Here is a 25,780-nt window from a genome sequence, read left to right as displayed (position 1 = left end):
GCAGTGTGAGCATTTCCCAGCCACGATGCTTGCCAAACGCATGCCTTCCCACAACGTAGGTCCTCTCTAAGCATTTTCAAGGCCTTTCGACACAACAATGGCATCATCCTTGGGCTGGAATTCCTTCATATTCCACAGCAGTGATTCCCAAAGTAGGAGCTACCGCCCCCTGGTGGGCACTGCAGCAATCCAGGGGGGTGGTGATGGCACCTATTAGGACAAAGGGGGCGGAGCTAGGGAAGGGGGCGGGGCCTCCTTCCAAGAGCGCGAGACAGGGCTGAGCCTCTATATCTCTCCTGAGACGCCTTTTAGGACTAAAGGGCGGAGCTAGGGAAGGGGGTGGGGCCTCTTCCCATGAGACAGGGTTGAGCCTCTATACCTCTCCTGAGAGGCCTTTTAGGACTAAAGGGCGGGGCTAGGGAAGGGGGCGGGGCCTCCTTCTAAGAGCCTGAGACAGGGCTGAGCCTCTATATCTCTCCTGAGAGGCCTTTTAGGACTAAAGGGCGGAGCTAGGGAAGGGGGTGGGGCCTCTTCCCATGAGACAGGGTTGAGCCTCTATACCTCTCCTGAGAGGCCTTTTAGGACTAAAGGGCGGGGCTAGGGAAGGGGGCGGGGCCTCCTTCTAAGAGCCTGAGACAGGGCTGAGCCTCTATATCTCTCCTGAGAGGCCTTTTAGGACTAAAGGGCGGGGCTAGGGAAGGGGGCGGGGCCTCCTTCTAAGAGCCTGAGACAGGGCTGAGCCTCTATATCTCTCCTGAGAGGCCTTTTAGGACTAAAGGGCGGGGCTAGGGTTTGGGGGCAGGGCCTCCTTCTAAGAGCCTGAGACAGGGCTGAGCCTCTATATCTCTCCTGAGGCGCTTGTTAGAACACAGGGGGAGGGGTAGAGAGGTTCAGTCCCTTCAGACACTTGGGAAGAGGCCCCGCCCCCTCCTCTAGCCCCGCCCCCGGTGTCCTGGCAGGCTCCACAGGACAGGGATAGAAGCTCAGCCCTGCCTCAGAGCTCGTAACTCCGCCCATCCCAGTCCTGGCCGCCCATTTGTGACCCCGCCCACCTCCCCTTCCCCCTCCCAGCCCTGCACCTTGGACTCGGGGAGAGGCTCAGCCCCGCCCTCTTGAGCAGGAGCCACGCCCACCCCCTCTAAGCCACGCCCACTTTCCAAGTGGCTTTGAGTAATATTTGTTCTGGAAAGGGGGCAGCAGGCCAAATAAGTTTGGGAACCACTGTTCCACAGCATTCCTTGGAAGAGATTTCACACTTTGCAACTCCCTAAATCCTTCCTGATCCAGAAGTCTGGAGACCGTGAGATGAAGAAACGAGTCATTGTTCTGTTCCTTTTGCCGAAATGGGATGACCAGTCCTCAATAAACCAATGCCCAATTTCTAAGCGTTGGTCCCGTTTGGCCAAGGCGTGGGCTTCCGGTATGGATGGCGTAACACTTTCTCCGTCCACCTGGATCCAACGATCGGCTTGATTCATCAACTGGATTGGAAAGAGGGATCCTCACCTGTCCGTCTCTCCCGTTCGTCGCTCATCGGCTCAGGTTTTGAGGTTCCTGTTGAGCCCCCAAAAGTGGGGAGGGTCCTGGCGCGTCCCAAGGGACCGATGTCGTTGGACCGTCCGGGGGAAGCCGCGGCAAGGGACGGCTCCGGACCCAGTCGGAAGAAGAGTCACTCTGGAAAAAGGAAAGCAAGTGGTCAATTGGTTGGTTATCCGTATTTCAGACCCACTCAAGGCTCATCTACACTGTGGAATGGATGCAGTTTGGCCCCACTTGAACTGCTGTGGCTTAAGGCTATGGGTGTTGTGGTTCAGTCTGATGATGAAGGGGGATTTAGATTTCAGCAGGTTGATCAAGGAAATGTTGGAAGCTCTGAACTGCTAGAAAGGCCGCAGATTAACAGGGAAGCTGAAGTTAGTGATAAGGATGACCTTTCACAAGTCTAGGTGAACATCAACAAAGTCCAGTTGGCTCTGGCAGCGAGGGAGAAGAGTTTTCCTTAGATAGAGACACAAGATTAAGGTTATGCTATTTTAGATACTTTGTGCTATTTTCTATAAAGACTTTGAACTGTATTCTACAGATTGCCTAATAATAATGATTGTAACCTGCCAGCAAAGTTGAATAACAGCAACAACAACATTATGATTTGTTACCCACCAGTAAGGTATAATAATAATAATAATAATGATGATGATGATGATGTTACTTGCCAGCAAAGTTGAATAACAACAACAATATGATTTATTACCCACCAGTAAGGTATAATAATAATAATAATAATAATAATAATAATAATAATAATAATAATAATAATAATAATAAACATGCAAAGATACTGCGGGACTTCCGAATCCAGACTGACAAAGTTCTGGAACACAACACACCAGACATCACAGTTGTGGAAAAGAAAAAGGTTTGGATCATTGATGTCGCCATCCCAGGTGACAGTCGCATTGACGGAAAACAACAGGAAAAACTCAGCCGCTCTCAGGACCTCAAGATTGAACTTCAAAGACTCTGGCAGAAACCAGTGCAGGTGGTCCCGGTGGTGATGGGCACATTGGGTGCCGTGCCAAAAGATCTCAGCCGGCATTTGGAAACAATAGACATTGACAAAATTACGATCTGCCAACTGCAAAAGGCCACCCTACTGGGATCTGCGTGCATCATCCGAAAATACATCACACAGTCCTAGACACTTGGGAAATGTTCGACTTGTGATTTTGTGATATGAAATCCAGCATATCTATCTTGTTTGCTGTGTCATAATAAAATAATAATAATAATAATAATAATAATAATAATAATAATAATAATAATAATAATGACTCGAAGCAGGATACATCGAAGTCAATACACATTAACATAATATACATACAATAAAAGGTGTTGGAAGGTTGGATGAAGGTTGTGGAATGAATGCAGTTTGACGTTGCTTCAACTGCCTTGCCTCAATGTTATGGAATCCTGGGAGTTGTAGCTTTATAAGGTCTTCTTGGCCAAAGAGGCGACAACATTCCAGGATTCCATAACATGGAGCCATCACATTTCAAGCCCTGTCAATCTGCAGTGTAGATGTGCCCTTTGTGAAACTACAATGCCCACAATTTCTAGGGTTTCACTCACCTGATAGTCTGGGTTGGGCAAAGGCATCTCCTTCTGCCGCGGAAGATTCGTCCGAGGAGGGAGCGGGGGTAATTCGAACCCAGGATCCGGCCAGGTCGCAGAAATGGCATTTGCGGCACTCTGGAAGGAGAAAGTCCTGAGTGGATCTAATCCCGATCAAGCCACCCCTCTCTTCCCTTTCCGGTCAAGTCCTGGCCAAAGACTGAACTCTCTGCTAATTTTATTCTCAAAGGAAGCAATGTCTTTCTTGCAATGGGAACTTTCTCCCCTTTGCAAGAAAGTCTTTCTCTGGGAACAGTTTCTGAGGACTATCTGCAATTCAGATTTTGTATTCTGCAGAAAATTTGCATGGTGGGTTTTTCCTCCAAAGACTGCATTTTATGCGCAGGAAATGACAACAACAACAATAGCAACAACAACAACAACAACAACACAATAATAATGACAACAATATTGTTGTTGTTGTTATCCTGTTTTCCTTGTTCATCGTTGGCAGAAATGTATCCAATTGTCTGGTGATGATGTGGAGAAGTGAATAGTGGTAGTTAAAGAGCACATTCTAAGGATTATTTCTGTGTTTGGTTTATTAAAATATTCCCATCCAAACCCAAGTAACGAAGGTGGAGGCATTACTTTTCATTCAACCCTCGTATTGAAGGAGGCAAGGTTGCCCAGTTTGCGGACCCTCTCCCGCTGACCTCTTTGGCTTGCCTTGCGGCCACCAGCTCCTGCAGCACGGCCTCGATGTCCTCCAAGTCCCCTTCGTCGCCCTCCTCTTCCTCCACCCCGGGGGCCTTCTCCTCGAATGTGAAGGGGTCGATCACGATGTCCACGTGGCCACAGATTTTCCGGCGACAGAAGGGACAGGTATGTGCTTCGGAGAGCTGCCGGGACGGATAAGAACAGCTCTGTTAGAACAACTGGCCCAGGTTGGAGGCCAACGGTCAGGACACACCTGTCAGTCATAGACATCCAATACTTCTTGAAAGATGGCCATGTAGCCATAGGTAGATGGCCATAGATAGATTAGATAGATAGATAGATTAGATAGATAGATAGATAAATAGATAGATAGATAGATAGATAGATAGATAGATAGGAAGGGCCCACAAGGGCCATTTAGTCCAACCCCGTTCTGGGAAAAAAGACACCATCCGATCTTTCTTAAAAGATGGCCATGTAGCCATAGTTAGATGGCCATAGATAGATAAGACAGATAGATAGATAGATAGATAGATAGTTGTCTGTTGTCTGTTGGAATCCGCCCTGAGTCTCCCTGGGGAGATAGGGTGGAAAACAAATAAAGTTTATTATTATTATTATTATTATTATTATTATTATTATTATTATTATTGACACAACGACGTTGTATGACACAGCAAACAAGATAGATATGCTGGATTTCGTCTCACAAAATCCCAAGTCGAACACTTCCCAAGTGTCTAGGACTGTGTGATGTATTTTCGGATGATGCGTGCAGATCCCAGCAGGGTGGCCTTTTGCAGTTGGCAGATCGTAATTTTGTCAATGTCTATTGTTTCCAAATGCCGGCTGAGATCTTTTGGCACGGCACCCAGTGTGCCCATCACCACCGGGACCACCTGCACTGGTTTCTGCCAGAGTATTTCAAGTTCAATCTTGAGGTCCTGATAGCGGCTGAGTTTTTCCTGTTGTTTTTCTTCAATGCGACTGTCACCTGGGATGGCGACATCAATGATCCAAACCTTGTTCTTTTCCACAACTGTGATGTCTGGCGTGTTGTGTTCCAGAACTTTGTCAGTCTGGATTCGGAAGTCCCACAGTATCTTTGCGTGTTCATTTTCCACAACCTTTGCAGGTTTGTGATCCCACCAGTTCTTAACTGCAGGGAGGTGATACTTGAGGCATAGGTTCCAATGAATCATTTGGGCCACATAGTTGTGCCTCTGTTTGTAGTCTGTCTGTGCAATTTTCTTACAGCAGCTGAGGATATGATCAATGGTTTCATCGGTTTCCTTGCACAGTCTGCACTTTGGGTCATCAGCTGATTTTTCGATCTTGGCCTTGATTGCATTTGTTCTGATGGCTTGCTCCTGGGCTGCAAGGATCAGGCCTTCTGTCTCCTTCTTCAGGGTCCCATTCGTAATTATTATTATTATTATTTATATTAAGGGTCATCCAGTCCAACCTCATTCTAGCAAGTAAGACATGATCCAATCATTCCAAGCTTTCAGCTAATGGATCTTCCTTGTAGAATTGTAGAGTTGGAAGGGACCCCTAAGGGCCATCTAATCCAACTCCATTTTGCAAAAAGACACCACTTGTGCCCTCCCAACAGATGGCCATCCAGCCTCTGCTTAAAAATCTCCAGAGGAGGAGACTCCATGGGATTCCTGGGCAGCAGACTGTATTTTCTAACCATCAGGAATGCCTTCCTAATGTTTACGAATACAGTAGAGTCTCACTTATCCAAGCTAAATGGGCTGGCAGAAGCTTGGATAAGCAAATATCTTGGATCATAAGGAGGGATTAAGGAAAAGCTTATTAAACATCAAATTAGGTTATGATTTTACAAATTAAGCACCAAAACATCATGTTATACAACACATTTGACAGAAAAAGTAGTTCAATACGCAGTAATGTTATGTAGTAATTACTGTATTTATGAATTTAGCACCAAAATATCACGATATATTGCAAACATTGACTACAAAAATGGCTTGGATAATCCAGAGGCTTGGATAAGCGAGGCTTGGATAAGTGAGACTCTACTGTAATATCTTTTCCTGCCATTTGAACTCATGGCTCCATTGTATCTCTGGAGCAGCAGGAAACCAGCCTTCCATGCTATGGGATCCTGGGAGTTGTAGTTTTGCAAGTTTTGCCTTCTCTACCCAGGAGGGCAGGTATCCAAATACGACACCCAGGAATGATGCAATTCATGCGTCAATGCATTAATGCACCATCAGGTCTCTGCAATGAAAAAGAAGTGAGGCCTCAAACTTTGCTGGAATTTTAGCGAAATGAAGGTTTAAATGAAGCAGTTGCAGGAAATGAAGATGAACCCGGAGGCCTTGGGGTTTTCCCTCATTTCAAGGCTTTGTTTATATGTAGCCAAAGAAAGAAAGAAAGAAAGAAAGAAAGAAAGAAAGAAAGAAAGAAAGAAAGAAAGAAAGACAGAAAGAAAGACAGAAAGAAGAGAATCAAGAGGAAGTAGGAGAGAATGTAGAAAAGAAAGGAACATAGAAAAAGGAAGAAATGAAAGGATAAAGAGGACAAACAGAGGATGTGGAAGGAAAAGAAGTAGGAAAAGAAGGAAAAGGAAGACAAGGAAGAAGAAGAAAAGGAAGAAAAAAATGAAATAGAGGAGGAGGAGGAGGAAAATTATGATGATGATGATGATGATATTTATAGTAGAGTCTCACTTATCCAAGCTGAACGGGCTGGCAGAACCTTGGATAAGCGAATATCTTGGATAATAAGGAGGGATTAAGGAAAAGCCTATTAAACATCAAATTAGGTTATGATTTTACAAATTAAGCACCAAAACATCATGTTATACAACAAATTTAACAGAAAAAGTAGTTCAATACGCAGTAATGTTATGTTGTAATTACTGTATTTACGAATTTAGCACCAAAATATCACGATATATTGAAAACATTGACTGCAAAAATGCGTTGGATAATCCAGAAGCTTGGATAAGCAAGTTTTGGATAAGTGAGACTCTATTTGTAGCCCGCTTTTTCTCTCTGTGCAAGGAGCCTCAAAGCAGCAAAATCGATATAGAAAAACAAGAGGAAATAGAAGAAGGAAATAGATAGGAGAATGGAGAAGAACGAGAGGAAGGAGACAAGACACAGGATGAAAGGAAGAGCTATTGCCCAGCTTTTTGGAAGGATGTCATTGCAATAGCCACTGCTCTTGCCCCTTGACCAAATGGTCGTGGTGCTGGACCCCCCAAAAAGGTTTGGGGTCCGGGGTCATGGCCCCACCTGCCAGGCGTCCAGGCACCCGCGACAGAGGAGGTGCCCACAAGGCTCGATCCGGACGTCCTTGTTGTTCTCGGCGCAGATCTTGCAGAGCTGGAAGGTGGAGCCCACCTGGCAGTAGAGCTCAAACTGCTCCTGAAAGACGGCAAATGGATATATTGACTACACTGCCGATTCCCAAAGTGGGCGCTACCGCCCCCTGGTGGGCGCTGCAGCGATCCAGGGGGGCGGTGATGGCCACAGGTGCATTTGGGGGCAGGGCCAGGGGAGGGGCGGGGCCTCTTCCCAAGTGCTGGAGACAGTGCTGAGCCCCTGAGGCACTTGTTAGGACACGGGGGTGGAGCTAGAGGAGTGGGCGTGGCTTCTTCCCAAGAGCCTGAGACAGGGCTGAGCCTCTATACCTCTCCTAACAGGCCTTTTAGGATGAAAGGGCGGGGCTTAGGAGGGGGTGGGGCCTCTTCCCAAGAGTACGAGACAAGACTGAGCCTCTATACCTCTCCTGTGAGGCCTTTTAGTACTAAAGGGCGGGGCTTCAGGTGGGGGCGGGGCCTCTTCTGAAGAGCACGAGACAGGGCTGAGCCCCTATACCTCTCCTGAGAGGCCTTTTAGGACTAAAGGGCGGGGCTAGGGGTGGGGGTGGGGCCTCTTCCCAAGAGCCTGAGACAGGGCTGAGCCTCTATATCTCTCCTGAGGCGCTTGTTAGAACACGGGGGCAGGGAATAGAGGTTCATCCCCATCAGTCACTTGGGAAGAGGCCCCGCCCCCTCCTCTAGCCCCGCCCCCTGTATCCAGGACAGGGATAGAAGCTCAGCCCTGCCTCAGAGCTCGTAACTCCGCCCATCCCAGTCCTGGCTGCCCATTTGTGGCCGCGCCCACCTCCCCCTCCCAGCCCTGCATCTTGGACTAGGGGAGAGGCTCAGTCCCGCCCTCTTGAGCAAGAGCCACACCCACCCCTCTAAGCCACGCCCCCCTTTCCAAGGAGTGCTGAGTCATATTTTTTCTGGAAATGGAGCGGAAGGCCAAATAAGTCTGGGAACCACTGGGTTAGACTTACCTGGCTGACCCGGATTCGGCTTCGAGGGACGACTTCCGTCAATTCTGACAGGTCTGGGTTGGTGTTTTTTCCGTTGGGATACATGTAGCTGGAAAGGAAAGGAAACAGGTCACGGTGAGAATTCGGAAGTTTGTACATTTTTGCACGGATCCTCTTTTTTGGAATTTGGAAGGTGCATTGGCAGAACCATGGTCTCCAAAATACACACACCGGACACCGGACATTTCAGATTTGGTGCCAAATTGCCATCCCTATCACAGCCTCCCTTCACAAGGACAACGGCCCCATTTCTGCCCTGTTCTGGATGCCCCATCACTCACAATCCTTCCTTGTGTCCGTCGATTAAGGCCTGGAAAAGGGGCTTGTTTTGCGGAATCGTTTGCAGGATGGTCCCGTTCTCGGTGACGTAGCCGATGGCCCACTGGCCCAACCGGGTGCAGCTGAGCCGGAAGATGTAGCTTTGGAAGGAGAAAGAGAAAGAGGAGCAGAAAGGATCCGTCAGTACCGGAAGGAGACACTTGGGGATGCCCAAGGAGGGATGATGATGATGATGATGGTAATAATAATAATAACATAATGTATGTACTTGAATCTAATGCTTATCTAAAATTTCAAAAGGCTGAAAGCAAAGCAGCATTTCCTGCTGAATGTAATGTGAAAGGGACCATCAGTACCGGAGGGAGACACTAGGGAACGCCCAAGGAGAGATGATGATGATGATGATGGTAATAATAATAATAATAATAATAATAATAATAATAATAATAATAATAATAATAAGGCTGATCCTTGCAGCCCAAGAGCAAGCCATCAGAACAAATGCTATTAAGGCCAAGATTGAAAAATCAGCTGAAATGCAGACTGTGCAAGGAACCTGACGAAACCATTGATCATATCCTCAGCTGCTGTAAGAAAATCGCACAGACAGACTACAAACAGAGGCACAACTGTGTGGCCCAAATGATCCATTGGAACTTATGCCTCAAGTACCACTTCCCAGCAGCAAAGAACTGGTGGGATCACAAACCTGCAAAAGTATTGGAAAATGAACATGCAAAGATACTGTGGGACTTCCGAATCCAGACTGACAAAGTTCTGGAACACAACACACCAGACATCACAGTTGTGGAAAAGAAAAAGGTTTGAATCATTGATGTTGCCATCCCAGGTGACAGTCGCATTGACGAAAAACAACAGGAAAAACTCAGCCGCTATCAGGACCTCAAGATTGAACTTCAAAGACTCTGGCAGAAACCAGTACAGGTGGTCCCGGTGGTGATGGGCACACTGGGTGCCGTGCCAAAAGATCTCAGCTGGCATTTGGAAACAATGGACATTGACAAAATTACAATCTGCCAGCTGCAAAAGGCCACCCGACTGGGATCTGCAGCATCATCCGAAAATACATCACACAGTCCTAGACACTTGGGAAGTGTTCGACTTGTGATTTTGTGATACGAAATCCAGCATATACATCTTGTTTGCTGTGTCATACTATGTCCTTGTGTCAATAATAATAATAGTCATAAATTTGTATTTGTTACCTGCCCGGCTTGTTGGTGTAGGTCTGGAGGCGCTCCTTGACTTCGTCATAGGTGAGGAAGGCCATGTATCCTGGGTGCGTCACCGCAAGGTAGCTCCAGTTCTTCAGCAATGTTGGCCAGGGCTGGAGATTATTATTATAATTGTTATTGTTACAATGATGACGATGATGATGATGATTATTATTATTATTACCGTATATACTCGAGTATAAGACAACCTGAATATGAGCCGAGGCACCTAATTTTACCACAAAAAAAAACTGGGAAAACATTGACTCCGGTATAAGCCGAGATACCAATAAAATTACCGTATATACTCAAGTATAAGCCGACCTGAATATAAGCCGAGGCACCTAATTTTACCACAAAAAAACTGGGAAAACATTGACTCCGGTATAAGCCGAGATACCAATAAAATTACCGTATATACTTAAGTATAAGCCGACCCGAATATAAGCCGAGGCACCTAATTTTACCACAAAAAACTGGGAAAACATTGACTCCAGTATAAGACGAGATACCAATAAAATTACCGTATATACTCAAGTATAAGCCGACCCGAATATAAGCCGAGGCACCTAATTTTACCACAAAAAACTGGGAAAACATTGACTCCAGTATAAGCCGAGATACCAATAAAATTACCGTATATACTCAAGTATAAGCCGACCCGAATATAAGCCGAGGCACCTAATTTTACCACAAAAAAACTGGGAAAACATTGACTCCAGTATAAGACGAGATACCAATAAAATTACCGTATATACTCAAGTATAAGCCGACCCGAATATAAGCCGAGGCACCTAATTTTACCACAAAAAAACTGGGAAAACATTGACTCCGGTATAAGCCGAGAGTGGTAAATTTCTATATGTACGTATGTGTCCCCTAACCTTTCTATTTCTCCCTGTTGACGCTCATTCGTTTTGGGCTCAGCTCTCTCATCGGTTCAGGTTATTCTGGATCTTTTTATGACTCCACTCTATCAACCCTCATCCCCTGCGTTGGCCATTGAAAGGACTTCTGGTACTTTTGCAAATGCTGGGACTTGTTGTTGACTCTTCTGGAGGGGAAATGCATGTGTCTTTTCGCCCTCCTTAAAGGAACAGCGCGCTCAATGGTTTAATCTGAGCCGAGATCTGCAAAGTGTGTCTTTGCACCTTTTCAGGAGCGGAAACAAGGCCTGTTGTTGCCACGGCAACGGGTGAGTGACCCACGGCATCGCCTCCCACGGATGGAAGCTTTGAGCGATGGACCTCCCAAAGCCACATCCTGCCCTGTGGTCAGCGCATCGCATCGTGGCCTTCTCTCTCTGGAAACGCAGAGAAAGAAAGAAAGAACGAACGAAGGAGAAAAGTGCCAAAAAGATACGGCCCTTGAAGTTCGGGGAGGGGACACCTGGGGTATAGGCATAGATAGCTTAACCCCCTCCCCAAAATAAGAATACACTAACATTAAAAGGTATGAGATGATGATGGTGGTAATAATAATCTATATACCGTATATACTCGACTATAAGCCGACCCGAATATAAGCCGAGGCACCTAATTTTACCACAAAAAAACTGGGAAAATATTGACTCCAGTATAAGCCGAGGGTGGTCAATTTCAGAAATAAAAACAGATACCAATAAAATTACATTAATTAAGGCATCCATAGGTTAAATGTTTTTGAATATTTACATAAAGCTCAACTTGAAGATAAGACTGTCCAACTCTGATCAAATCATTATTCTCATGTAAATGTGCTTATGTATCCTTTTAATAATAATAGAGTAAAATAATACATGTAATAATAATAATAATAATAATAATAATAATAAATACAGGAAAAATACATGTAATAATAAATAGAGTAAAATAATAATAATAATAATAATAATTTTATTTTTGTACCCCGCCACCATCTCCCCAGAGGGACTCGGGGCGGCTTACAGATATAAAACCAGCATACAGTATAATAAATGTAATTACAATAAGATCAGAGTGAAATAATAAATGTACAGTAGAGTCTCACTTATCCAGAATTCACTTATCCAACATTCACTTATCCAACATTCTAGATTATCCAACGCATTTTTGTAGCCAATGTTTTCAATACATTGTGATGTTTTGGTGCTAAATTCATAAATACAGTAATTACAACATAACATTACTACATATTGAACTACTTTTTCTGTCAAATTTGTTGTATAACATGATGTTTTGGTGCTTAATTTGTAAAATCATAACCTAATTTGATGTGCAATAGGCTTCTCCTTAATCTCTCCTTAATCTCTCCTGTTTATCCAACGTTCTGCCGGCCTGTTTATGTTGGATAAGCGAGACTCTACTGTAAGTGCAATAATAATAAGATCAGAGTGAAATAATAAATGTATTAATAATAATAATAAAAAATAGAGTAAAATAAATGTAATAGTAGCAACAATAACAGAGAAAAATAATAAGTGTAATAATACCAATAATAATAGAGTAAAATAATAAATGTAATAATAATAAGATCATAGTGAAATAATAAATGTATTAATAATAATAATAAAAATAGAGTAAAATAAATGTACAGTAGAGTCTCGCTTATCCAACATAAACGGGCCGGCAGAACGTTGGATACGCGAAAATGTTGGATAATAAGGAGGGATTCAGGAAAAGCCTATTAAACATCAAATTACATTATGATTTTATAAATTAAGCACCAAAACATGTTTTACAACAAATTGACAGAAAAAGCAATTCAATATGTGGGAACGTTACATAGTAATAGCTGTACTGTATTTATGAATTTAGCACCAAAACTTCACAATGTATTGAAAAAATGACTACAAAAACACTGACTACTAAAAGGCAAACTGTGTTGGATAATACAGAATGTTGGATAAGAGAAGGATAAGTGAGACTCTACTGTAAGGGTAGCAACAATAATAGAGAAAAATAATAAATGTAATAATACCAATAATAATAGAGAAAAATAATAAATGTACCATATATTCTCGAGTATAAGCTGACCCAAATATAAGCCAACCAGGACCCTCACCCGAGTATAAGCCGAGGGGGGCTTTTTCAGTCTTAAAAAAAGGGCTGAAAAACTAGGCTTATACTCGAGTATATACAGTAAATTGGTAGAAAGGTAGGTAATGACATCTGAATAATCAAAAATTGGTTGAGATCATTGTTGCAGTTATGGAAGGACTCTGATTTTGTGTTGTAATGTATATTATTATCTATTGTATTGTTTAATGTGTTATGATGTGTTGTTTTTATATTTTGTTATATTGTATTGCTCTGGGCATGGCCTCATGTAAGCCGCCCCAAGTCGATGGTGGCGGGGTATAAATAAAGTTTTATTATTATTATTATTATTAATGCTTGCTTCTCATAGACTTGGAAGGGGATTTGGTTAAGCAGTTAAAATCCATGAGTAAACCAGATTTTGTTTTGTTTATTTGATCTGAAAGATTTAGGGGGTGGTTTGAACCCCTAAACTGCCCCCTTGGCTACGGGCTTCATTGGGGGGGGGGGAGAAGAATCCTAACGTTGAGCCCACAAATAAGTTCCTTTGGACCGGGACTCACCTGGAAGAGGCGGGTGAAAATGTCGAACTCGAAGATGGAGATGTGTCCGCTGCAGGTGAGGTCGATGGTGGACTTCAAGGCCATGGCCATGGCGCCGGGTTCAATGGGGTGCACCGGGTGGAGGCCCTCCCGAAATTCGGCCCAGGACACCAGGCTCCTGCAAATGGAGAGACAAGGACGGAGTGTCTGCACTGCAGAAACAATGCGGATTCAATCCACTTTGGCTGCAATGGCTCGATGCAATCCACTCCTGAGAGATGCAAAACCCTGCAGTCTGCCCAGTTGCATATTGAAGTCGAATGCAATGCAAAGCGCCACTTCAAGAAGAAAAGCATTGCCATGACACTGTGTTTGTTCCTGGGTTATCAATGTCATTTCTGAATTGGTTCTACGACATAGGCAAAGTCTTTTAAACTGCAGAAACTTTGCTTCTGCGGGAGGGACATCCTGCAGCACGTTATTATATTCTATTATATTAATTACTAGCTGTGCCCAGCCACGCGTTGCTGTGCTGTTGTCTGGTGGTGAGAACTTGTTGAGGCTGGATGGCCATCTGTCGGGAGTGCTTGGATTGTGTCATCCTGCATGGTAGAAGGAAGTTGATCTGCATGATCACTCCAAACCTTAGGATTGTATGGTGATGTTGTTGTTATTAGTATTAGTATTAGTATTAGTATTAGTATTAGTATTGAGAGGCCGGGTGGCCATCTGTCGGGAGTGCTTGGATTGTGTCATCCTGCATGGTAGAAGGAAGTTGATCTGCATGATCACTCCAAACCTTAGGATTGTATGGTGATGTTGTTGTTATTAGTATTAGTATTAGTATTAGTATTGAGAGGCCGGGTGGCCATCTGTCGGGAGTGCTTGGATTGTGTCATCCTGCATGGTAGAAGGAAGTTGATCTGCATGATCACTCCAAACCTTAGGATTGTATGGTGATGTTGTTATTATTATTATTATTAGTATTAGTATTAGTATTGAGAGGCCGGGTGGCCATCTGTCGGGAGTGCTTGGATTGTGTCATCCTGCATGGTAGAAGGAAGTTGATCTGCATGATCACTCCAAACCTTAGGATTGTATGGTGATGTTGTTGTTATTAGTATTAGTATTAGTATTAGTATTGAGAGGCCGGGTGGCCATCTGTCGGGAGTGCTTGGATTGTGTCCTGCATGGCAGAATTGGGTTGGACTGTATGGCCTTTAGGGGTGTCTACTAACTGTCTGATGCTATGATTTGATGTGTATTATTATTGTGCAGATATTGGATGGGCATCTGTCAGGAGTGGTTGGATTGTGTCCTCCTGCATGATATAAGGAAGTTGAACTGGATGACCCTTAGGGGTATCTGCTAACCTTAGGATTGTATTATTATTATTATTATTATTATTATTATTATTATTATTATTATTATTATTATTGAGAGGCTGGGTAGGCTGAGTAGGTTGCTAGGAGACCAAGTGGGCGGAGCTTAGCCTTCTAACTGGCAGCAATTGGATAAAAACAATTATTTCTCTCCCTCTAATTAGGACTTTATTTTTCTTTTCTTTTTGTTGTATCAACCTAGAGGCGTGGATGATGGGTTGTGTTGTCAAATTTCGAGGTTGGGGGGCCTGTAGTTTTGTTGTTTTGTGGGTCGCCGTGATGCCATCACTCCTTTATATATATATAGATTACATTGTATTATAATTATATTATTATACTGTATTATTATATTACTATTGTATATTATTATTATTATTATTATTATTATTATTATTATTATTATTATTATTATTACACTGTGTAACATATTTTTGTTCCTGGGTTATCAATGTCATTTTCAAATTGGTTCTATCATAAAAACATGGGGAAAGTTTATGAAACTGCCGAAACTTTGTTTCTGCGGGAAGGATATTCTGCAGCACAATATTGCGAGGGTTGAATGAAAAGTAATGCCTCCACCTTCATAACTCCTCAACAGAAGGCAGTCCTGGTCTGCGGCAGGCACTGGCTTGTTCCCATCCAAACCCAAGTAATGTAGATGGAGGCATTACTTTTCATTCAACCCTCGTATATTATATTGTATTTTATTATATTAATTATCATATTATATTATATTAATTATAATAGTATACTATTATTATACTATGTAAAACTTTGTTTTTATGGACATCCTACTATAGCACATTTTGCTCTAGTCTTCCAACCGGTTCATCCTTTTTTGTGGCCATGCAAATGAAGTTTCTGGAGGAGAACAACTATTTTCAAAGTAAGTGCTGCACAATTAAACAGGAAATAACACTTTCAAACCAGGAACAGAGCATTTTGTTTCAAATTTTGTTACATAGCGTAATTTTTCAAAACAAAGCAAAGACAAACAACAATATGTCTTAGAAAATAACTTTCCAAACTGTATTTGTAAATAAATTCCCTGCAAGCTTTTTACTTAATCTTTGTTCTGCGTCTTTTAGTGGTCATATGCTTTCTATATGTATTTTGTACCCCACTATGTTGTACCCCACTTCAAGTCTTGGAGAAAGGTAAGTAACAAATTAATAATAATAATAATAATAATAATAATAATAATAATAATAATAATAATGGTGATAGTGATAATGTCAGTTGGCCTTATATCACCCCCTTTGATGGAGAGGCTTCCAAGGGTGCAGCTACATTATTTAATGGAGAAAGATAACTAACAAATTAATAATAATAATAATAATAATAATAATAATAATAATAATAATGGTGATAGTGATAATGTCAGTTGGCCTTATATCACCCCCTTTGATGGAGAGGCTTCCAAGGGTGCAGCTACATTATTTAATGGAGAAAGATAACTAACAAATTAATAATAATAATAATAATAATAATAATAATAATAATAATAATGGTGATGATGTCAGCTTGGCCTTCTATCACTTTCTGTGATGGAGAGACTTCCAAGGGTACATCTACACTGTGTAATGAATATTGTTTGAATACTGTTTGAAATGCTATGGGAGTTGCAGTTTCTCAAGGTCCCCACCTTCTACATTCTTTGCATTTTCGTTTTGATTCTATGTATTGAAATACATTTCGATATGTGCTTTTATGGAACACACTTTAGTATTATGATGTATGTTGCACTCTGCCTCAAGCCGTAAGGAGAGGCGGGTAATAAATAGAATTATTATTATTATTATTATTATTATTATTATTATTATTATTATTTTATTATGACACAGCAAACAAGATAGATATGCTGGATTTCATATCACAAAATCACAAGTTGAACACTTCCCAAGTGTCTAGGACTGTGTGATGTATTTTCGGATGATGCACGGAGATCCCAGTCGGGTGTCCTTTTGCAGTTGGCAGATCATGATTTTGTCAATGTGTATTGTTTCCAAATGCCGGCTGAGATCTTTTGGCACGGCACCCAATGTGCCCATCACCACCGGGACCACCTGCACTGGTTTCTGCCAGAGTCTTTGAAGTTCAATCTTGAGGTCCTGATAGCAGCTGAGTTTTTCCTGTTGTTTCTCGTCATTATTATTATTATTATTATTATTATTATTATTATTATTATTATTTTGCCTTCTCTGCCCAAGAGCGCCAGGTATGGACTCCCTTGATTCCATAGCCTGGAGCCATGGTGCCCAAAGTGGGGCCAAAATCACATTAAACCTGCAGTGCTGGTTCGCCCTTAGTAAAACTATAATTCCCAGGATCCTATTGCATGGAGTCATGGCAGTTCCAAGTGGCATCAAACTGCAATCATTCTACAATACGGATGCAGCCCTGGTTTCCATCTATGAAATACATGAAGGTATTCGTTCCACAGGTGTGAAGCCCACCCGCCTCGCAGGGAGGGTTTTGTTTCCCTCTGCTCACCTTGAGCCCCACGTCTCCCTCCAAAAGGCCTGGGCTTCTGGTTTCTTGAGTTGGTAGGTATTTCCTTGGTCTTGTCCATCCGGGAAAAGCGCCTGGAGTTCGGCCACCATGTGACTGAAGATCAGGGAAAGCTTTGTCAGAGACCTCCTGCCAAGAGAGAAGAAGGGATCAATCAATCAATTTAATAATCAATCAACTGATCAATTGATCAATCCACTGACCAATCAATCAATTGATCAATCAACTGACCAATCAATCAATCAATCAGTCAACTAACTGATCAATCAATCAAACAACTGACCAATCAATCAACCAACCAACTGATCAATCAATCAAGCAACTGATTAGTCAATCAACTGACCAATCAATCAATCAATCAACTGATCAAACAACTGACCAATAAATCAATTGATCAATCCACTGACCAATCAATCAACTGATGAATCAAACTGACCAATCAATTGATCAATCAACTGACCAATCAATCAATCAACTGATCAATGAAACAACTGATCAATCAAACAACTGACCAACCATCAATTGATCAATCAACTGACCAATCAATCAATCAATCAATCAATCCACTGACCAATCAGTCAATCAACTGATCAAACAACTGACCAATCAATCAATTGATCAATCCACTGACCAATCAATCGACTGAACAATCAACTGATCAATTGATCAATCCACTAATCAATCAATCGATCAATCAACTGATTAATCAATCAACCAATGCTCGTCTCTTGAGTTGCTGAAGGTTGCGGTAAGCCCAAATAATGCAAAGAGAGAATGTTCATATCATTATTATTATTATTGTTGTTGTTATTTTATTTCTTACCCGCCTCTCCAAGTGGCTCGAGGTGGGTTACAACAGATCTAGAAACACTTAGCAATTATATAAAATACACACCTTTAAATGTATTTCTACAAAATACAGATATTATTATTTATAATATTTTATAATATTGATAATATTTTATTTTATAATATTATTTATACCTCGCTTTATCTCTCAAAGCAACTCAGTTACTTCTTATCTGTTGGAGGTTGCAAGAAGCACAGCTGTGCGTTTATTCAGAAATAACGCAAAGCGAGATTATTTTTAAAAATGTAGGTTGTGGTATTTTGGCCAAGGGAAGATGAGGGATTTGTAGTTTGGTCAGGCAAGGAAGGCGAAAGGTCTTGTAAAGCTATAACTCCCAGGAAGCCCTTGCAAACTCTCTATAAGAATAACTTCTCTTTTGTGGACACAAACACTCCCTTGACCCAGAGCCATGTTTTGGTCTCGGGTCTTAAGAGTCCGGAGCAGAGAGGCTTTTGTTCCCCAGCAACTGATAAAAGCAGCTCAAAGTCCAGCCAGCCAGCCAGCAAGCAGAATTTGCACACAAATGGTGTGTATTTGTGTGTGTGTGTGTGTGTGTGTGTGTGTGTATGTATGTTTTGCAGTTTTGCAAAGCCTATATATATACTAGCTGTGCCCAGCCACGCGTTGCTGTGGCAAAGTATAGTGGTATGGGAAATATTCAAGATAATCCAGTTCAAAGCAGATAAAATACGATTATAAATGGGTTATATAGCTGTGTGGAAGGGCCTTGAGTCTACACTGCCATATAATCCAGTTCAAATCAGATAATCTGTATTTTATAGGCAGTGTGGAAGAGGCCTAAATGAGGCCTAACTCTGCCTGTCCCCGGGGTAAGTGGGTGCTAGGAGACCAAGTGGGCGGAGCTTAGCCTTCTAACTGGCAGCAATTGGATAAAAACAATTATTCCTCTCCCTCTAATTAGGACTTTATTTTTCTTTTCTTTTTGTTGTATCAACCCAGAGGCGTGGATGAGGGGTTGTGCTGTCAATTTTCAAGGTTGTGGGGTGTTTAGTTTTGTTGTTTTGTCCGCTGCCGTGATTCCATCATTCATATATATATAGGATGGGCAGGGTTTTAAGGCTAGAAAGCGTAGCTGGGAGAAGAAATAACAAAAGCAAAGGCATTGCTCCCCAAACATGAATTCTATGTGTCTCAAATTGCAATAAGGTTGCATCTATTTTGGTTGATTTATTTTAGCTACAATGTTCCTGTTCCTCTGTTTTTATACTATTGTTTATGTACTTACTATGTACTATGTATGCACTTAGTATGTCATATTTTATATTTTAACTACCGTATATACTCGAGTATAAGCCGACCCGAATATAAGCCGAAGCACCTAATTAGACCACAAAAAACTGGGATAATGTATTGACCCGAGTATAAGCCGAGGGTGGGAAATAAAGCTTCTACTGGTCAATTTCAAAATAAAAATAGATACCAATAAATTACATTAAGCTAGGCACCAGTAGGTTAAATAATGTATATACCATATATACTCAAGTATAAGCCGACCTGAATATAAGCCGAGGCACCTAATTTGACCACAAAAAACTGGGATAATGTATTGACCCGAGTATAAGCCGAGGGTGGGAAATAAAGCAGCTACTGGTCAATTTCAAAATAAAAATAGATACCAATAAAATTACATTAAGCTAGGCATCAGTAGGTTAAATAATGTATATACCATATATACTCAAGTATAAGCCGACCTGAATATAAGCCAAGGCACCTAATTTTATCACAAAAAAGCTGGGAAAACATTGACTCTAGTATAAGCCGAGGGTGGTAAATTTCAGAAATAAAAATAGATACCAATAAAATTTCATTAATTGAGGCAAAAAGAAACTTCCTCTACTCTTTATAGCAGAGTTTCAGCAGAGAAGAAAATAAACAGCTTTATCCAGATGTAGGAGAAACTATATTTTTTCAGCATTCAAAATAAAATATAGCTTAATTCAGTGACTTATTTACAAAACAAACGGCCACTGGCATGACTGCATGGAGTACCATTAACTTCCCACCGGAGCAGTACCTATTGATCTACTCACATTGGCATGTTTTCGAACTGCTAGGTTGGCAGAAGCTGGAGCTGACAGTGGGTGCTCACTCCGCTCCCCGGATTCAAACCTGTGACCTTTTGGTCTGCAAATTCAACAGCTCAGTGGTTTAGCACAAGACTCTACTGTACCTCACTCTTAACCTTGTTGTTGGTCCTTGCAAAAACTCAGTTTTTTGTATACAGTAACATAACAGGTTGGGTTAGATGGCCCAGAACCCATGTGGTCTCTTCCAACTCTATGATTCAATAATAATAATAATAATAATAATAATAATAATAATAATAATAATAATCACGCAAAGATACTGTGGGACTTCCGAATCCAGACTGACAAAGTTCTGGAACACAACACACCAGACATCACAGTTGCGGACAAGAAAAAGGTTTGGATCATTGATGTCGCCATCCCAGGTGACACGCACATTGGATAACATTGGATAAGTGAGTGTTGGATAAGTGAGACTCTATTGTATCTATTTTTATTTCTGAAATTTACCACCCTCGGCTTTTACTGGAGTCATTGTTTTTCCCAGTTTTTTTGTGGTAAAATTAGGTGCCTCGGCTTATATTCGGGTCAGCTTATACTTGAGTATATACAGTACATCAAAAAAGCAAACAACAACAATTTAAAAACAATTAAAACATGTTCAATGCCCTGGAGCGGTATAGTTGGTACTTCAATCTTCAGACTAAGGGAGAGGAATAAGGCTAACAAGGTGCAATGCATAATAATAATAATAATAATAATAATAATAATAATAATAATAATAATAATAATAACAACAACAACAACAACAACAACAACAACAACTTTATTTTTATACCCTGCCTCTATCTCCCCAAAGGGGACTCAGGGCAGCTTACATGGGGCCAAGCCCAAATAAAAACAATAGCAATATAAAACATAACAATAGACTAAGAACATGCACAGTTATAAATATTTAAACATTAGCCAATAAAAACAAATGACAAGAACTACCATGTTTCCCCCAAAATAAGACAGTGTCTTATATTAATTTTTGCTCCCAAAGATGTGCTAGGTCTTATTTTCAGGGGATGTCTTATCTTTCCATGAAGAAGAATTCACATTTATTGAATTTATTTATTGAATTTATTTATTTATTGAATTACATTTATATTTTATATTGCTGCTGCAGTCCCCCCCCACCACCACCAATGAAGTCGATTAAATTGTACTTGATGGTTGATTGATATTATTACTGCTGTATTAACTCTTGTTTTATTGTCTTACTGTGTTTTATTTTTTTTAGTATATTGTTCAATGTATTTATGCTGCTGTTTTTGTAAATTGTGCTCGTTGGGCCTTGCCCCATGTGAGCCTCCCCGAGTCCCCGTGGGGAGATGGTGGCCGGGTATAAATAAAGTTTTATTATTATTATTATTATTATTATTATTATTATTATTATTATTATTATTATTGAACCAAAAATGAACATTATATGTTGTACAGTAGTTGTCATCATAAACCAGCATAACCAGATAAACTGTGAATCCTATCAAGAATTTCTTGTTATTACCATTATTTCCATGTACAACACTCTATGGTATGTACATTTACAAATCCTGCATGCTCTGGTGTTCTGTTCGATGGGCATGCTTCCAAACAAAAACTTTGCTAGGTCTTACTTTCAGGGGAGGCCTTATATTTAGGAATTCAGCAATTCTACTAGGTCTTATTTTCGGGGAAACAGGGTAATAAAAACATGGATTAAAATGGAGAGGTTGTAAAAGTAGACTGGGTAAGGTGCACCATATAAATACAGTAGAGTCTCACTTATCCAATGTAAACGGGCCGGCAGAATGTTGGATAAGCGAATATGTTGGATAATAAGGAGAGATTAAGGAAAAGCCTATTAAACATTAAATTAGGTTATGATTTTACAAATTAAGCACCCAAACATCATGTTATACAACAAATTTGGCAGAAAAAGTAGTTCAATATGCAGTAATGCTATGTAGTAATTACTGTATTTACGAATTTAGCACCAAAATATCATGATATATTGAAAACATTGACTACAAAAATGTGTTGGATAATCCAGAACGTTGGATAAGCAAGTGTTGGATAAGTGAGACTCTGCTGTATTGTAAACACGAGGTGACTGATAAAGTGCTGCAAATTCTTGGAAGTGCAAATTGGGATGGGAGTAGTAGACCCTGTGTCTATATCAAGTTGACATAGGTAAAAAGTGCAAACCAGTACAAGAATGGTCACAGATACAGGATTGTGATGGGGATGAGCCATCTTTAGCCAAAGGCCTGAGTGAAGAGCCAGGTTTCCAAGCTCTTTCTGAATGCTACCAGAATGCTAACTTCTATGGTTCTTACCTGGCCGGCGAACCCTCCTTGAAGACGTCCTCCTTCTCCGCCTTGAAGAGCCGGACCGTCTGCTTGATCTTTTCCTGCAAATTGGCCAGGAAGACGGGGAGATACTGGCCTTCTTCCAGGAGCCGTGCCGAGCCCTCCTTGCCGTGCCGTTCCTGGACCCGCTGGAGGCCCAGCGAGGCTTGGAGGAGCAGGTGTGGGAAGTGTGGCGGGCTGTTCCGCAGGCCCAGGCGGGGCTGGCTGACCAGCTGCTGGAGCTTGGCCAGGCCTTGGAGGGCTTTGTCCAGGGAGCGGGGGGGCCGAGGACCACCGAGGGGGGAAGCGGAGAGGACTTGCGTGAGAGGCCATGGCCCCGAGGCCGGAAGAGAGAAGCCCAGGTGAGCCCAGGTGAGCCCAGGTTGAGAAAGAACGGGCACAACCTGCCTTGGGAGGAGCACCTGGACGCTTGCCACCAAAGAGGAGGAGGAGGAAGAAGAAGAAGAAGAAGGTGGAGGCAAGAGAGAGAGACGTATCTCGAAGGAGAGGAAACGGCAAGCGGCTCGGAGAGAGAGTTCACCGCAGTGGTTCCGACGCTTGGCCACAAACAACTCAATTCGACAGGGACAGGCCGCTACCTGCACAAGAGAGGCCTGCTTTCCGCCTTCGGGCATCACACCCAAGGCTCCCCGCCATATAAGGCGAGGAGCTCGGCACTGGACATTTCATGTTTTGAACGTTTTAAAGTCGGACACTCCTCGCCTGTGGCCGTAATCATGACATTCCCGTAAGGCCGCGAGGCTACGCAATGCTATTCAGGCTTGCTAATTGCAACATTCACATCGGCTTCAATAGATAAGGGTTCTTTTTCCACCCTGGACATTATATACCGTATATACTCGCGTATATTCCCGGGATCCTTACGTCCCTTTCTGAAGGTTCTCAAGGCCAAGGTGTTCCCCATTGCTTTGTATGGAGCTGAAATATGGGGGGATCAAGATCTGGCATTGGCAGAAAGGTTCCAACTTCGTCACTTGAAAATTGGCTTAGGTGTGGAGAGATCATCCCTGTCCGCTGTTGTGAGAGCAGAGATAATAATAATAATAATAAAACTTTATTTATACCCCGCCACCATCTCCCCGTGGGGACTCGGGGCGGCTTACATGGAGCAGAGGCCCAAACAACATAAGAGATGGGAGTTCCCCCAATTTCCATAGTAATCCTGAAGAGGTAGATTAATTGGTGGTACAAAACAAGACAAATGCAACCACATAGACTTCCAGCCATATACCTATTAGAGCAAGAAAATCATAAAGAGTGGTCATCATGGCTAAGCAGACTCGGTCACACTGTCAGTTTTATAGGTTTTGCCCCACACGAGCTAATAAATTTCGGGGCTAAAGTGTGCTCAATTGTATACCAAAGAGCCCTCGACACTGCTGCACAAAATGATCTTATGATCATAGCGCAACCTAGAGCCACTCCATACCTGGCTGAATTTAAATGCAACATGGGCATGGAAACCTACCTCTTCTTGACTCTTCCATTATATATTAGAAAACTTTTTACCCGGGCTAGATTCGAGCAGCTCGACATTAAGTCCAAGCTAGGTAGACATCAGAATATCCCCTATACGAAGAGAACCTGTGGGTGCCATGAGGTTGTTGCAGAAGTGGAGGACTCAGAACACTTTTTCTTAAAAAATTAAGAATTACAACAGGATCCGATCTCTCTATTTAGACCCTCTGCTGGAGAGCCATACTCAGAGAATAAGGAGAAATTGCATATCCTTCTACAGGGTTCAGATAAAAACTCTATTTTAAAAGTGGCCCTTTTTACACAAAAAGCGCTGGCCATTCATGAGAAGATGGAAGCTGAGAGCGGAGACATTATTGCCATTAACAAAATCCAAACTTAATAATAATAATAATAATAATAATAATAATAATAATAATAATAATAATAATAATTTTATTCTTATATCCCGCCCCATCTCCCCGGAGGGACTCGGGGCGGCTTACATGGGGCCATGCCCAGACACGACAGCACAAATCAGATAAAACATTAAACCGAGCAGTAAAACTTCAACATGATTAAAAACAGTCATAAAAGTCAATATGCACAATAATATTAAAATCCCGATTTGGGTCAAAAGATCCAGGCCAAACTTAACATTTACTATGGACAAGACACTTGTTTTACTTACCCCTGTCCTCGTTCAAATCTTACCTTAGGAAATTACTAATTTTAACCTTTCTACTTTGTATTTGCACAATTATCTAGGAGCGAGTTATTAGGCCGCAGGTCAGGATGTTTTGTATCTTTACATGGTTTTATTGTATGTATGTGTAAGTGTGTACGTATTGTATGTTTTACATGTCTTGATATGGTCAAAAGTGACTAATCAATAAAGAATTGTTGTTGTTGTACTCGAGTATAAGCCGACCTGAATATAAGCCGAGGCACCTAATTTTACCGCAAAAAAACTGGGAAAACATTAACCCAAGTATAAGCCGAGGGTGGTAAATTTCAGAAATAAAAATAGATACCAATAAAATTATAATAGAGTCTCACTTATCCAACAGGCTCCGATGGCTTGAAGGCTTGAAGGTTGGGTTGCTGACCCAAAAGCTGCCAGGTTCGAATCCCACCCAGGGAGACCGTGGATGAGCTCCCTCTATCAGCTCCAGCTCCATGCAGGGATATGAGAGAAGCCTTCCACAAGGATGGTAAAACATCAAAACATCTGGGCCATGTGCCCTGGGCAACGTCCTTGCAGATGGCCAATTCTCTCACTCCAGAAGCAACTCCGGTTGCTCCTGACAAGAAAAAAACCAAAACCAAAAACTAATCCAACATTTGCTTATCCAACGTTCTGGATTATCCAACACATTTTTGTAGTCAATGTTTTCAATATATCATGATATTTTGGTGCGAAATTCATAAATACAGTAATTACTACGTAGCATTACTGCCTATTGAACTACATTTTCTGCCAAATTTGTTGTCTAACATGATGTTTTGGTGCTTAATTTGTAAAATCATAATCTAATTTGATGTTTAATAGGCTTGTCCTTATTGTCCAACATATTCGCTTATCCAACGTTCTGCCGGCCCATTTATGTTGGATAAGTGAGACTCTACTGTACATTAACTGAGGCATCAGTAGGTTAAATGGTTTTGAATGCAGTAGAGTCTCACCGGTGGAGCCCCGGTGGTGAAGTGTGTTAAAACGCTGAGCTGCTGAATTTGCAGGTTTAAATCCCGGGAGCGGAGTGAGCGCCAGCTGTTAGCTCCAGCTTCTGCCAACCTGGCAGTTCAAAAACATGCAAATGTGAGTAGATCAATAGGGAAGGAAACGGCGCTCCATGCAGTCATGCCAGTGGCCACATGACCTTGGAGGTGTCT

The 25,780-nt window shown here is 41.9% G+C and overlaps 1 protein-coding gene across 1 annotated transcript; it reads right to left on the bottom strand.

The window, feature by feature from the left end:
- Nucleotides 1–1,412: 1,412 nt before the first annotated feature.
- cblc (Cbl proto-oncogene C) lies at nucleotides 1,413–23,063 on the bottom strand. Its single transcript, XM_062962094.1, has 10 exons — nucleotides 22,400–23,063; nucleotides 17,121–17,267; nucleotides 13,267–13,423; nucleotides 9,699–9,820; nucleotides 8,475–8,612; nucleotides 8,155–8,242; nucleotides 7,104–7,235; nucleotides 3,828–4,013; nucleotides 3,130–3,249; nucleotides 1,413–1,674 (listed from the first exon to the last, which is right to left on the bottom strand). Exons 1-10 carry the CDS (start codon nucleotides 23,044–23,046, stop codon nucleotides 1,531–1,533), a joined length of 1,881 nt encoding a protein of 626 aa, XP_062818164.1. The 5' UTR covers nucleotides 23,047–23,063; the 3' UTR covers nucleotides 1,413–1,530.
- Nucleotides 23,064–25,780: the final 2,717 nt, after the last annotated feature.

The sequence above is a fragment of the Anolis carolinensis genome, unplaced genomic scaffold (genome assembly GCF_035594765.1).
Source record: "Anolis carolinensis isolate JA03-04 unplaced genomic scaffold, rAnoCar3.1.pri scaffold_10, whole genome shotgun sequence".
NCBI lineage: Eukaryota > Metazoa > Chordata > Lepidosauria > Squamata > Dactyloidae > Anolis > Anolis carolinensis.
This window is presented reverse-complemented; position numbering and strand designations above follow the sequence as displayed.